The 14712-nt window shown below is 32.8% G+C and overlaps 1 protein-coding gene across 4 annotated transcripts in view; it reads right to left on the bottom strand.

The window, feature by feature from the left end:
- LOC134542338 (DCN1-like protein 5) overlaps window positions 1-14712 on the bottom strand; it is a 65773-nt gene that overhangs the window by 27584 nt on the left and 23477 nt on the right. For 2 of the 4 annotated variants that reach the window (XM_063386493.1, XM_063386494.1), the window contains exons 3-4: window positions 5053-5156; window positions 1262-1406 (exon numbers count right to left, since the gene is read on the bottom strand). In XM_063386493.1, coding sequence (XP_063242563.1) covers window positions 1262-1406; window positions 5053-5156 — 249 coding nt within the window. Of the gene's footprint in view, window positions 1-1261; window positions 1407-5052; window positions 5172-14712 lie in introns of all 4 variants that reach the window. The other 2 variants (XM_063386491.1, XM_063386492.1) reach the window with 1 other exon arrangement.

Here is a 14712-nt window from a genome sequence, read left to right as displayed (position 1 = left end):
TCGTGGGAGCAGTGTGATAACTGCTGTCTCACGGTGTGGGAGAGAGAAAGAGAATATAAAGTCCCTAGCTCTATGGAGAGAAAACTGTTTTCAATGTATGTTCTGTCTTCTGATTGGCTTGTGATTTGTAGTGTGAATGAAGCGTGCGTGTGATTGGTCGGTGAGGTCATGTGACTTCTCCTCCCTGCGTGGAGAAGACGGTGACATGAGTTCACCAGTTGTCTGTCGACCGCTGCACCAGTAGGACACGTTCGGTGGCTTCTCGCCAAATTATGTAGAAATTGTGAAGAGAGAATTTAACGTCGGTAGCTAGAGCCATGCCGTTTAGTAATCATTTGTTTTGAAACTTTTTGGATATATTAAATTAGACATTTTGGCTACCGATGTCGGCGTTTGGCTCGTGGCGAAGTTCATTTTCGCTGGGTGCGGCCACATTTTGAGGCCGCACTAACTTCGTATACTTACAGTAAAATGTTACTGAAGGACGTTATTTTTCGTTAATTCTCATCGCGCGAGCTGCGAGCAGTTTTCGACAGGCGGATGTACGAGTGGAACGAGTGAGAAAGATTTGAAAAGTGTTTGGATTTGTCAGTGAAGCATTCTACTGTGAAAAAATAAAAACAACTAAAATTGGCGCAACATCTTTTTATTTTTGTATGTAACGAACCGTTATAAGCACTATGAGAAGACAGAGCGCCAGTTCAGAATCTTGCGACACCACGTTAGAAGCACCAGCGAGTGTCACATTTTTCAACCTGACTCATAACACCGATACATCCCTGACTAGGCGGGCACCTTAACATCATCTCGTCATATGAATAACAAGAGACAATGTGGGGTGATGAGATGAGAACGAAGCATTGAAAGAATGCATAGACTGGGAAAACGGGAGTACCCTGGGAAAACCAAACAGCTCATGGCACCATCCGCCACCATTCCCACTCACGTATAATATGGGTTCGACATGTCGGAAACGGAACCCAGATCAAACAGCATAAATAGGGACACCTGTATTTCGCGAATACATTTCGTGTCAAGGTAGTACACAAAATACTGTAGCTTTTCTCCTGTGGTTATTGGCTGAGGTCAGTGAGAGGTGTCGTCCCGCTCTTGACGGGGCCAATGAGAATGTGGTCACCGTACTGCTGCACCCTCACAATTTGCCATGACTCTTAGAAAAAGCTACAGTGTTTTGTGAAATACCTTGACACGAAATGTATTCGCGAAATACAGGTGTCCCTAAGCATAAAGGATCACTCACTGGAGTTCAGACAGTCCCTTGAGCCACTCTTCCTGCGTGAAGAAGCCCATCTGGCGAGCGTTCATCTTCCACGCCAGCACAAGCATCACCACGTTCTCCGGCTCCACTGCGATGTCCTCGCAGAACTTCTCCATCCCCTCGGGCCCTGCCGGCAACACCACCGCTGTGCGTCCACACCGAGGTCACAGTCACGTCTCCCACTTCAGACACATCTACGTGGATGGGATATGAGATTTTATACCTACTTCTTTACCACCAATACTGTTTTCTAGAGCTGTACCGATTCATAAAATTTTTCAGATATGCCAATACGCAGATACAACTATTGCTGATTCACCAATTCCAACCTATGCGGGGGAAAATACATTTTGGGTAACAAAGTTTTATAAATTTACTAAATTACCCAAAATAACTCATTCTAAGAAAAGAATTTAATGCAAATGCACATACATTTATTCATTTAAAAGTTTATTAAAAAGAAATATAATCCAAGATGAACTGAATGGAAATTCTTTTTTTTTATTCTAGCATTAATAAGTAAGTTCTTGTGTAAAGTTCACAGTTATTAAACAATTGAATACAATTTACAGAGCCATATATTGACTCCTTATAGAAAACATTTAATTAAACCAGCACCGATAACAGAATTCCTAGATTTTTATTAAGAAAAGATTAATTTTTCAATGAATGTCTTTTAGTGCCATAAGAAATACTACATGTGTTGTAAAGTCTCTCAGATGGAATACTAGTCCTAAGTACACAAAGATACTTTGCATTAAAAAGACATAGTTTCTGTTGTACAGAAATAATTTATTTGCATTAACTTCTCAAAAACTGATACATATTTGCAACTGCATAATTGTGGTTTAGTCTACTCATAAAACATTCTTCATTTGCAGTTTATAAACTTTTTAACTTGTACATTTAGCTTGTTTTCAATTGTTTGTTAACGACCCATTAGTTACGTAATAAAATACACAAAGCAATTCAATGCTTAAACTAACACACTCATTTTCTTAGTAAATCAGTAAATTGTGCTGTATTTATCTGCAACCTAATATCTAAAAGTCTTATCTTTACAAAAGAAAATGTTGCCTACCTTGATTTTTTTTGGTCGTTTATGGTTGGGAATATTCACTATGAATGTTTCATATTAATATTTTCCTATACGGAACAACCAAAACACTATGTTAAAGTGCTTCATCTTTTGTTTCACAACTTAAAAACTGCATAGCCACAAAGTATAAGTCTTGAAAAACGTAAGTTCAGTTTCAATTGCAAAAAATACACACGTGCACACATTTGCACAGGTGCACATAGCAGCCATGCTTATTTCATTGCTACCAAGATCTGGATAATTCTACACTGTGAAATTTTTTTCCAAAGTATAATATTTTGCAATTATACTAAATATGCCACTCTATTAATACACCATTCCATAAATTCCGAACTAATAATGTCTGTAAAATTACTTTTATTATGTCATTATGTTTAATAAATTTATATATTTTTTTATATTTAAAACTTAATTATGATTTTGGTATTTCACAACCGCACAAATTTTTTAGTGCCCTATTCTGCCTATTTACAAATGGAGGCTGGAAAATTTAATTACTTCATCCGTAATTATATAAAATAAGATAATTTAATAATATGTAACTATGAAATATATTGATTCACAAATTTAGAAGTTAAGAATGTGCAATATTGTGAGACTTTGTAAATGTTTACAATTCAAGAACAGAAATTCCAGTAGAGTACCAACTTCTTGCGTGCTGCGGCGAAAATTTACTGTACCGAACATTTATACAGAAATGTGATTCATGTCGTTGCTTTACATGGGAAACAGTAAAAGTAATTTACAATATGTAAAGCCCTATATTGTTGCATTATTTTTTTTTAGTTCAATTAAATTAAGTTAATAAATGAAATTAATTAAAAATTAAATAAAAATTAAAAATTTTAAGAAATGTCTTACTCTCCAACATTACAAACATTTCTTTGCATTTCAAGCAGGTGGTATTTTCTGTTGTTTGTAGTGGTAGCAATGCTCTAAATAAATTAAGTTTTTGTTCTTATCTAACTTGACCAAGATGGTGATATATTTATTTATGATGAATTAGATTCAAGAACGTTAATAAAACATAAGATGTGCAAGTTCAATATGTACGGCTGGCACACGTAGCTAAGAAATGCTTAGAGTTCAAAGTATGTAGTAGTATGAAAAGTGAAAAGGGTACGGGTGGATTTTTTAGGTTATGACAGACACTTTCATTTTTCAATAATATCGGCCGAAAATTAACAAGTGTATACTGAAATGCTGTAATGTGAAATGCGTTGTGTGAAATGGCTTCTGCTGATTCATATCGGCACTATATACCCAAAAAAAAGGGGGAGGGGGAAATTTGTTTTTTTTATAATTAAAAGCAATAATATTGAAATCTTTGAAAAAAAATTCATTAATGCAATGCTTATGGACAGATACTATAACATATGAAATTTAAATTTACTTTCTCATTGCAAGAAATTTATATCTAATTCAGCAGAAAATTAAAAGTCAAAAAGAATAACGTCTGTTTGGACTGAAAAGTCATTAACTTAACAGTAGAAAAAAATATATATTGTACAATTTAAATAAATAAATATTATTTAGTTATTTACAATTGCTTAACCGAAATTGAGATACGGTACAAGGTTTTCTACCCAAGAATGGCAAGAATGCAATTAATTTCTTTTTGTGTGATACAAGGATGAGGTTTATATTTTAAGCAGACAATAAGATATATGTAAGAAGACACATTTTAGAGTGTGTTATAAATGTACATACAGTTTAAAGAATTTTTTTTTGTCCATTCACATAAAAAAGGAGGAAGGAGGGGAATATAACATGCAGACTCCAACCAAACACAAACAGCACTAATGTAAAAAAAATATTATCTATAAGAGTATTGATACAGATCCTAACATACATACACAATCAACAGCTATCCTTAAAATAAGACAGAGCCACTGTTAAGAAAAATATTAAATTGTGCACATGACATTTTTTTGTAACATGATTATTTTTAAGTTAATATAAGTTGACAAAAAGGTCTATTATTCTTTCAAAAGGTCTGTTTTACTACTTCAAAGGATTTAATTTGGTAAAACATTCCTAGGGTAACTACAGGAGCTAGGCTATCATTGAAGGTTCATTCACTATAAATAAAAACAATCATAAAAAACGGGTGTATGTACTACTGTGTGTATTAGATGTTATACTTCTTTGACATAATTAAATAAAGAATATAGTCACCATTAAAAGAAATTATTGACACAATGTTAAGACATATTACAGTGAACCAACAAAGGAGTAAATATCACTGAGGCCATGGTTGTTCTAACACAATTTTCTGGGCAAATAAATAAATAAATAAATAAATTTGAAGAAAACCAAATTACAGAAACTGTGTTTACTGGTACCAGGATCAAAAGAAAATGAAATAATAGTTTTAGTTATTAGTTCAATATTAAAAATGTATATGAACATATGTTTTTTCAGTTTGCTTGCTACATAAATTATTTTTCATTAATGGGAAAATGAACGGCTTGTTACATTAGACTTCATCCTGTTAAATTTCCATTGCATGGTGCACCCACATTTCATTGCAGACTGCCTTGAGAACAACTCTGATCGAGCAACACAGATATACACCAGCTTCTCATAGACAATGAAGCCACTGTGACACACTGGCTCTTCTCGAAGAGCCTGGCAGGTGACACAAACGGCTCTTGGGCACGTTGACACTCACCCAGCACATCTGGTTCATCTGGAGATGTGTACTCGTGAAACCAGGTGAGACATCTTTTCTGGCTGAAGGTGACCGAATCATCCACTTTTGAATGTCGTCGCGAACTGAAATCATTCAGCCTTTACAAAGCTCAAGTTTCATTGCAACCAACACGACAAGCAAAGCAAGTTCCTTAACCTAATGCGGTGGCCATCGCACGCTCCCTCACAATGGAAAGCGGGGGGGGAGCATTGTCCTGTGCGGACACGGCTTGTGTGTCACAAGGACACGGACACAAGGTGTTACAGGCACTCGTGCAATCAACGCTAAGATACGTCTCTCCTACCTTCGCTCCCCCATGCACGGCCTCTACTGGCGACCTACTGCCACTGCTATTTATAACCTCATCCACTCCCCGTGAGCACCCTCCCCTCCCCCGGCGCTGCCAGTTTCACCGCAGTGGACGCAAATAGGTCCATCCTCCCGACACAATGCGACTACCACGCTAGCTTGTTTACGCGTGCGGCTGCTCAACCAACTGCTATCGTTGAGGCAGACGTCTTCCAGAAATGCCTGACTGGTCATTGCTGCATGAAATACCAGAACCTCCATTGGAATGGATACAGGTTGGTTAACTATTCACGGTGCCAACAAAAGATAAGCCCGTGCCAAAAGGTGAGGGAAGCAAAACATTTAATATAATATTCTGCCTCTAAACCATTATAGTTGCATAACATAAAACATTACAAAAAAAACACAGCTAACATTATCTCACAGACAAAAATTCTTGATGGATTTAAATGTAGGGGTTATATTTACTTTACATCAACCCTTGACTACCCTACTACCATTAACATTTGTGTGCTTTCTTTTAAGAATATTAGGGAACAAAGAAAAATATCAGTAATTAAGACTGTAGTTATGGAAATATCCATATAAATTTGTCCTCTTCAAATAAATTAAGCACTGTCTAAGGAAATAAATAATGCTTAGTAATTAATCCAGGGAAAAATTATTCATCAAACATATTTTGTCATCGTGGGATGAAGTGTTTCATCAAACTCTTTATAATTAGAATTCAAAGAGAGATAAAAGATAGGTACAGAAAAACACCATATCAGTTTCAACACTTTTTGTGCTATAAATAATATGTTTTAACCTTTAATATATAAAATTTACCTTGCAATAAAGTATATATAAAAAATTAAAAGATTGTTTTCAATAATCATAACATAACAGTCTATTTTAAAGTATTATCACAGTTGAAGTCATCCCCAAAAACAATTTTAATGCTAAATGCCAATACCTTCACCAGGAAAACTACTTACAGCTACTACTTCAGGTATCAGGGGCGCAACAGGGGGGGGGGGGGCAAGGGTATATGCCCCCCCCCTTCTGAAACCTTGAAGTGGGGGCAAACGGGGGCAAAGAAAGTGCTGTGTAATCAATTTTTAAATAATAAAACTGCTTAAATAGCACCATTTTCCACCTTGAAATACAAATTTTCCCGGGGGAGAACCCCCGGACCCCCCGCTTCAATAGGGGGGATTGTTGATTCTTTATAAAAAGGTATACTGCCCCCCTTTGGAAATTTAGTTGTTGCGCCCCTGTCAGGCATCCATTAAATTATATACTACTAGTTAGTTGTAAGGCCCCTGTTGAAAAATGATGAATATAACAAATTATTTAATATACACAAAATATTTATTAAAATTTAATTTTTAATATTGTACAAATGAAAATTATTTCTGATATATGACGATAAAAAAGTATTTGACAAAATATTGTTTTTAATGAAGAACCTCTTGAAAAACTATATTGCATGTGAATCATCTCATTCAATAATCTTTAATAAATAATGACATACGTAATCTAAATTGATTTTCAGTGATAAATTGAATATTTATTTAATTTGCGAAGTTAATTATTCAAATTAGAAAAGTAAAAGAATGATTAAAATCTCACAAATTAAATAAAAATAAAAGCATTTCTTTAACTTTAAATGCTATCTTTTGGTGAAAGATTCAGATGCACTTGTTAAAAGATATAAAAAATATTAAAGTGTAGCTGTGTGTAAAACAGCAAGTGCGGCTACCTGCAGAGTGCCCGCCTCAGACTCCTGGTGGGATTCTGCAGGCAGCGCTGTCTCACAGCGTTAACCGATCATTAAGTCAGTGATGAGCGTAACTATATATAGGATGGTTTATAATAGCTGAATATTGAAAACTGATAGAATATTGACTATATATGGACTAAAAACTGCCGATACCAAGATGGCGCTTTTGATTCTTATCTCTTCTCCTTAACCAATGTTTCAGTGAATCTGTAGTCTGTATTTAATAAACTGAAATAAAAACTTTTCAACGCCCAATTACTAGGGATAAGATTATATGATTTGTGATAAAACCAAAATGCACTGCAAGGCATAACAATACACCATATAACACACAAATGCAAGTTAGTACACTATTTAGTGCACAAATGTAACTAAAAATAGTAATCGGCAATTTGACAAAACTTTACTCATATTAGACAAGTTTTATCTTTTATTGTGGTAAATTCATTTAATGTAACTTATTTATCATGAAATTATCGGAAAGATTAATATTACATTGTTTGATCAAGCATCTCGACAAGTTTTTTTACATTAATGAGATGGACCACTTTTTCAAACACTTGAAAATTTGCCAATTTATTTTTCTGAGTATTTCTGTTCTAGACATGCTTATTAATAATGATTTTAATGTATAAGTGCATCATGCTTTACTTAAAATGAGACTATCTTGGTGAAAAAAATTACTAAAAAATATTGTAGTCTCATATTTGTTAAGTAATACCTTATTTTTATGAATAAAGACAATGTATAAAATAAAAACCATAACATAATTTACCTAAAAATAAAACATAAAATATTGTCCCTACAGTTACAGAACTATAAACTAGTGATGGGTCTAATCCCTATTTTTTTGAATACTAACCTTGAATTTGAATCCCAAAAGGTACCTCAAATATAACCCTCAAATCAAAATCTAGGTGTCTAGGGTCAAAATTAAAATAACGTATAATAAATGAAAAATATTAACTATGATGTTGAAAGATTATACCCTTTAAAAGGTTTTTTCATGAACTTAAATTTCTAGAATCAACACATATTGTAACTTTTAACATGTCATTTCATAAATAAAATTACATGTTAAAAGTAAAATATCTTAAGGCATGATAACAGAATAGGTACAAAAAAAATGACTTAGAAAACTTCCTAGATTAACAATGTTGAATTTTAATTAACCTTTTTTCCTTTAATTTTTTTCTTTGAATATTATTCCTCAAATATCAATCTTTCGAATACTATCGATATGATAGTATTAGGGTTTAATTGGCCCATCGCTACAAGAAACTTATGCTGAATGTTATTGTATCTTACAATTAAACAACTTAAAAATAAAGCAATACATACAAGCTGTCAATAAGAAAATGACAGATGCAGTTGGCATTTCAAACAAAGAATGACTACATATAATAATCATAAAGGCTAAGGTTTAATAACGTTTTGCATATTTTTTTGCTTATTAATTTTGTTTAGGAGTTTGATTACTGTTCAAAAGCACTGTAGCCTACAAACTATTTAACTTATGTCAGTGCAAAGGTCAAAAAAATTAAAACCATTTTGTCACTGGGAAAAAAAAACTGAGACAGCAACAGCTAAGGTAAACTTGCATTGGCTCCCAGCAACTTCAAAATTTTCAAGTGCAACTACAGATAGTAATAAAATTATATTTTAATAAATAGTTATAGTTGAAATACACACTTTGCATAGTTAGTGAACATTATGAAATCTAATTCACTTAATCTTTTGCAAATATTTTATTTTGATAGGTTTTCAGTGGCCACCACCAGTCATTGTCCTGGATATCTTATCTAATCTAAAACTGAGAAATCAGAACCATGCAAATTGCAACACAAATGGTAAATCAATAAGACATATTTGCGACATTAAATTATATAACACAGTGTTTTTCTAAATGCTTCTGCTCTCCAGTTATTGAATAGCTAGTGAGGCTAGCACACATACAGGTGACATACTGTGTTAATATTCTATCTGTGGCATAGCATGTAGCCTACTGCGCAGATCCTTAAACACATAATAATTATTTTAATAAAAAAAATTGTATGTATGTTTTTTTAAATGGACTTAAAAGTATAAAATAACATCTCCTAGCCCCATACATATTGTCTTGAAAATTTGTGATTGTGATTTTTTAATACCTATGAAAATACTTGTAAGATTTAAAACTAAAAACATGCGGCTAACGCAATAGATATAATTGATGCATGAATAGTTCACCCAAGTCACTATTTTATTGCAATGCAACTGATATGAACTGTTGAGAGAGTTTTTTCAAAGACAGCTATTTACTCCCTGCACTCCTTACTATTATCTATTGAATGCCAACCCCCCCCCCCCCATGTTTTTTTTAGTTTTAGATCTTACAAGTATTTTCATAGTTAAAAATTCACAATCACAAATTTTCAGGACAATCTGTATGGGGCCACGAGAAGTCATTTTATACTTTTTAGACCATTTTAAAAATGTGATATATTAATTTATTTTATTTAAATAATTATTTCCTGCCTTTTAGTCTTGTGTTTGCAAACATACTTTTGGCAAATTCAAATTATTACAACTCAAAGTAATAAAATAAACCAAGTTGGAGGAGAACCAAGACAACGAATAAATGCAATCAACTCGTCGAGAGCTGTTAAGTTATTTATATGTATTGTCTGTCTGTTTGCCATCCAGTTTTTAGCTATGTTCTGAGCTATCTCTAGCTCATTGGGAAATTAGTTTAAAGTTGATAGCACAATTTTTAAACAGACAAGAAAGAGAGTTATTAAAAAGTGGTAAAATAGGAGACCGGGAGTTTCTCTCCTGGTAAAAATTTGAATAACTTAAACTCAAAATCTTATGGAGTATGCATTTTTTTCACACATTATTTCTGGGTTTAAGGTTTGCACCATTTTACTTTTAAGGATTAATATTATAGAATTTCATTTTTACAAAAGATGATGCATTGCCAGTTTTTTAAACATATTTTTCTTTTTCTGTTGCTGATAAATGCCTACTAGTTTAGCTGGAAGGCCTAACAGGGAATTAATTTCAAACAATCACATTATTCATCAGTTAATTGTAACATGATTTTTACAAAATAAAAACTAATAATATTACATGGTGTTCTTGTAACGAAATTCTCGTGGAACAGATTTAAGTTTATCTAAGCAGAATAAAATCATCAACTCATAGTTTTTCAATTTTAAAAATGGCATTTTTTAAGTTTGGACGTAGCAAACATTAACTCATTTCATTCTTATTGCAAGCTATGGTGTTATTGAAGAAATATTCTTAAATTAAAACAATATTAGACATGAAAAAACTACCAAGTAACAACACTATGATGCAACTAAGCCAAAAAGACAGGACTGCCACACTCTTGTGTCAAATTAACAAACATAACTAAACTTCATATATTGAAATGATATCATACAGACATATACATACAATTATATAAATAAAATTGGATGTGTAACTTATACAAAATACCTATCATCACTGTCCATAACTGCTTTAAATTTTCATGTTTAAAACCAAACACAGAAGTTAAATTGAAAGTGAAGTAAACAAACAAAGTTTTTATTTTATATACATAACACCATTCTCAATGTAATTTAACAATGGTCATTTTTGTAACTGGGTCACATGACTACTTCAACAATACTAGATTGCTATATTAGAACACTAATGCAGAACTAATTAAGTAAAGTACCTACACAACTCTTGCCATTATCACCAGAAGTTTAGTGTGTGCAAGATATCACTACAAACTAATGTGGTGAAGAGAAAGGTAGAGCGCTAAGTGAATGCAGATATGGGAATGTTTTGCCCATGACTCCTGATGCTGGCGTACAGTGATCTTAACACAGGATGTCCACACAAATATGCAATATATTTTCCTGACTTTTCCATATCCCAAATTTCAAATTTCCCAGACTAATTTTTCTTAAATAATTGACCTGTTTTGCAATTTTATGAAAGAAATAAGAAATTCCAGGTTCCATCATCCCCATTGCTGGCCTAGTTCTCTCTCCACTTCTGTTATTACAAAATGAACCTTGCATAAGCAATTTTATAGTGAGTATGACTATGCAAAACCCACCATTGGGTTAATGCAGAATGAATCAAACATTTTTTACCTCCAATTACTATCAATGGTGAATTCTCATGACTTCCGGGGCATTCCATGCCAGATCATCCAGCCCAGATACACATTGTCCACCCCCATATCAGATTTTGATGAAATTTGGTACATGGTATCTTCACACAAATATAAGAACCCATATTTTTAATTTTTCGAATATTGGCTTTAGTTTGTTTCTGTTCTGTTTTTTAATCCGCAACCAAAGTCGAGTGACACATCTTGCTTCAACTTACATGTGTAATAACAGTTATAAATGTAGAATCATGAAATTCACCATACTTATTCAGAATTTTACATAGATTTCAAAAATCACTCGTAAAATGTAATTAAATGCCCAGAAGTATGTTCAATTTATGATAGAAGTGGAAAAAATGATTTACCAAAAATTGTAAACATCAGTTCTGTAATCCTATTATAACTTTTTCTATTATTGTTATAATCTCGGGCTTGGTACCATTAGAAAGAGCACAAAATTTGCTCAAAATTGTGAAATAAAATTTGTGGATATTTATTTACTTTCTCACCCTCACCCCACCTAAAGAAATGTTTTGGTGGATAGAATTTTTGTTAACTGTACATACTTACAGTACATAAGTTTATATAAATAAAATTACAGAATTACAGTTGTCAAGTTGGGCCTGCAAGCTGTGCTCATGAAAATTGTATTTTTTACAATACCAGTGTCACTTTATGTTGTACATACCTGAAGTAGGTGTACTTTAAATTCTTTATCAATGTAATCTATGAAGAAGCTAATTCCATTTTGACCATTTTGACCATTTTGATGTTATTTTTCTCTCACTCATGGATGTCAGTTTATAATGCACCCTTCCAAACTGAGTTTCAAGTTCCGGAACATCAACAGTGCAAACAATGTTGACTAATAGCACCCAGCATGAGTCTTCCTAATCATAATTACAATGTTCTGGCCAGTGAGGATGCATAAACTTAATTATTGCATCTTCATCTTCTTTTTCAAGCATTAACCCAATATAACACTTATCATCATAAAATAAACACACATACAAATTGTTTATAATTTTGAGGCTCTCTGTTTTTTCAGTCAAAGATTACTCTAATAAAAATTTCTCATCAGAGCTAATTTGTTTAGCTGCTATTATAGTTTTAGATGGTTGAATGAAATTGTGCAAGGACCTTGTTTCAGGCACAGTTTTGAACTCTGAGAAATGCTTGTTAAGTTTTTCTTCCACTGCATGAACGTTGTTTTCTTTGATCACCTGAAACTTAATTTTAGTAAGGTATTCATTGCAAAACTGAAACATCTACTCAGTTGTCAAAATTTGATCTTTATACTGTCTTTGCAAGCTCACTCTAGATATTGTCCTTTTAACACATCCTCCAACACCATCACAAGCTGTTTTATCATGACTTGTTGCATGAAAGGTCCAAGAAGCTTTTAAATCAAAATCTTCCGAATGATAGCAGAATTTAACCAAACTTTTAAAATTTTTGTATTGTGCTGCACTACCGTCTGTAATATACTACTCAACTTGATTAATGTTAAGGAATTCTTCATGAATTAGTAAGCTCAATCTTCTTTTAATCTCATATACAAAGATAACATCATGGTTTAGGTAATCTGAGATAAACCACAAAGACACATAACATGTTTCTCCATCCTTTCTGAAGTACAGAATTACTGGATGTAATGTGCAAGCAGAACGCACCCTATGATGACTGTATTTCATCTTGGATAACAAAATAATAGTTTACTGCAAAGTCCATGAAAACTAGTATTTCATTTGGCTGAATGTTTCCTTTCCTCTGTTTCACATAGTTTGCTGTTTAGAGACAAATCAAATGAGTGTGGTGTATAAAAACTGCCAGTTTCTTCAAAAGCATATCAATAAACTCACATAAAGGAAGGACCAACGTTTGTAAATTGCTGCAATCAGAAGTTACCCATTGTGAAAACTGAATTTCATCTTCATCATCAAAGTCAGTAAAAAGTTTCCTACATATTCTTGTACTTTTTCAGAATTTTGACAGTTAAGACCTATTCTTAACATGCAATCACAGTTTTCACTATCACATACCAGTAAACTGATAAGGTCCTTTAGCTTTGATTTTTCTAAATTTATAGCACTTAAAAGAATTTATTATTGGATTCTGGTGTTTTGAGCAAACACAGACCAAATGTGTACCTGGCTGACCAACTGTGACATACCATTTCAGCCGCAGCTCACAGAATTTAGAAAATCTTACTTTATCACAAGGAAATTTCTATCTGTATGCTGTGTGTAGTTCCTTAAGATTGCAGAGTATTGGGCACTTTTGTTCATAAACAGTTTTGTGTACACTAACCTTATCTTTGGCACCTGGCATTGGTCTGATGTTTTCATCTGCTTGATAAAAAGAGGTCTTATGCCACTTTTTATAGACATTTAGTGTTTCTTTGCTGGGTCACAATATTTTTTAAAAGCTTCCCCATAATATTTAATGGGTTATGCATAGTGGTGTGAACATATACTTGAATTTGAATGCAGTTGTGAATCCATCTATCCTCCAAATCAGAATTTATTTTTCTTTATCAGGAAGTTCAGCAATATTAAGAATTATCTTCTTGTCTGTGTATGTATTTATATGACACACAGAATTAATAAAAAGACCTACACTACTCTTTTCATATAAACTGATAGCAATTGCAGATTGTAAAAAAAACTGTCTCTTTTACCCACTTGTCAGAAAATACAAAGCAAATAACATATCAAATATAAATAAATAAAACCAACTGCATGTCAACACTCAAACATTAACATTATAGATTACACAATCCCAGACAACTTGTTGAAGTGCACAGAAAAATAGCAGCTCCTAAGACTCCCACACACTGGACAACCTGTGACTAATATATTCTATGAGATCACATTTAGATGATGCAATATATTACATTATCTACATTTAAGCAAGAAGATGCAATATTATGTATACTAATTGAGTGACCAAACATTAATTGATACATCACTTTTCTTCAAACATTTTCTTCTTTTCATTTGTATTTTTCATATATAGGCCTACAGTATATTGAATGTGCATTTCCAACAAGGCTATCATTATTTCAAACAACTCTGCATTAAAAATTTTACTACATATTTGCTTTTACATGTACAAATTATTTTGTAAACTTAAAACTGATATATAATCAATCTTCTTAACCATTTCTTTCACAAAGAACTTGCTTTTTTTAATTGTTATGTAACTGACCATCATACTTTATCAACAAAGGTATGCACTAAATTGTTATCCAGAAGACAACCCGAATTTTAAAGTGAGAAAACTAAGATTTACACCTGTGCATTCCGAGGCAATGTTTTTTATGTTCACTAGTTTTTTTTTTTCTTTCTCTGTTTACCTAAAATCTACATTCATTTATAGTGTATGAGCAGTATTTGGTAGGAAGTTTTAT

The sequence above is a fragment of the Bacillus rossius genome, assembly GCF_032445375.1.
Source record: "Bacillus rossius redtenbacheri isolate Brsri chromosome 4 unlocalized genomic scaffold, Brsri_v3 Brsri_v3_scf4_2, whole genome shotgun sequence".
Taxonomy (NCBI): Eukaryota; Metazoa; Arthropoda; class Insecta; order Phasmatodea; family Bacillidae; genus Bacillus; species Bacillus rossius.
The sequence above is the reverse complement of the archived record's forward strand: the minus strand, read 5'-3'. Positions and strand labels throughout refer to the sequence as shown.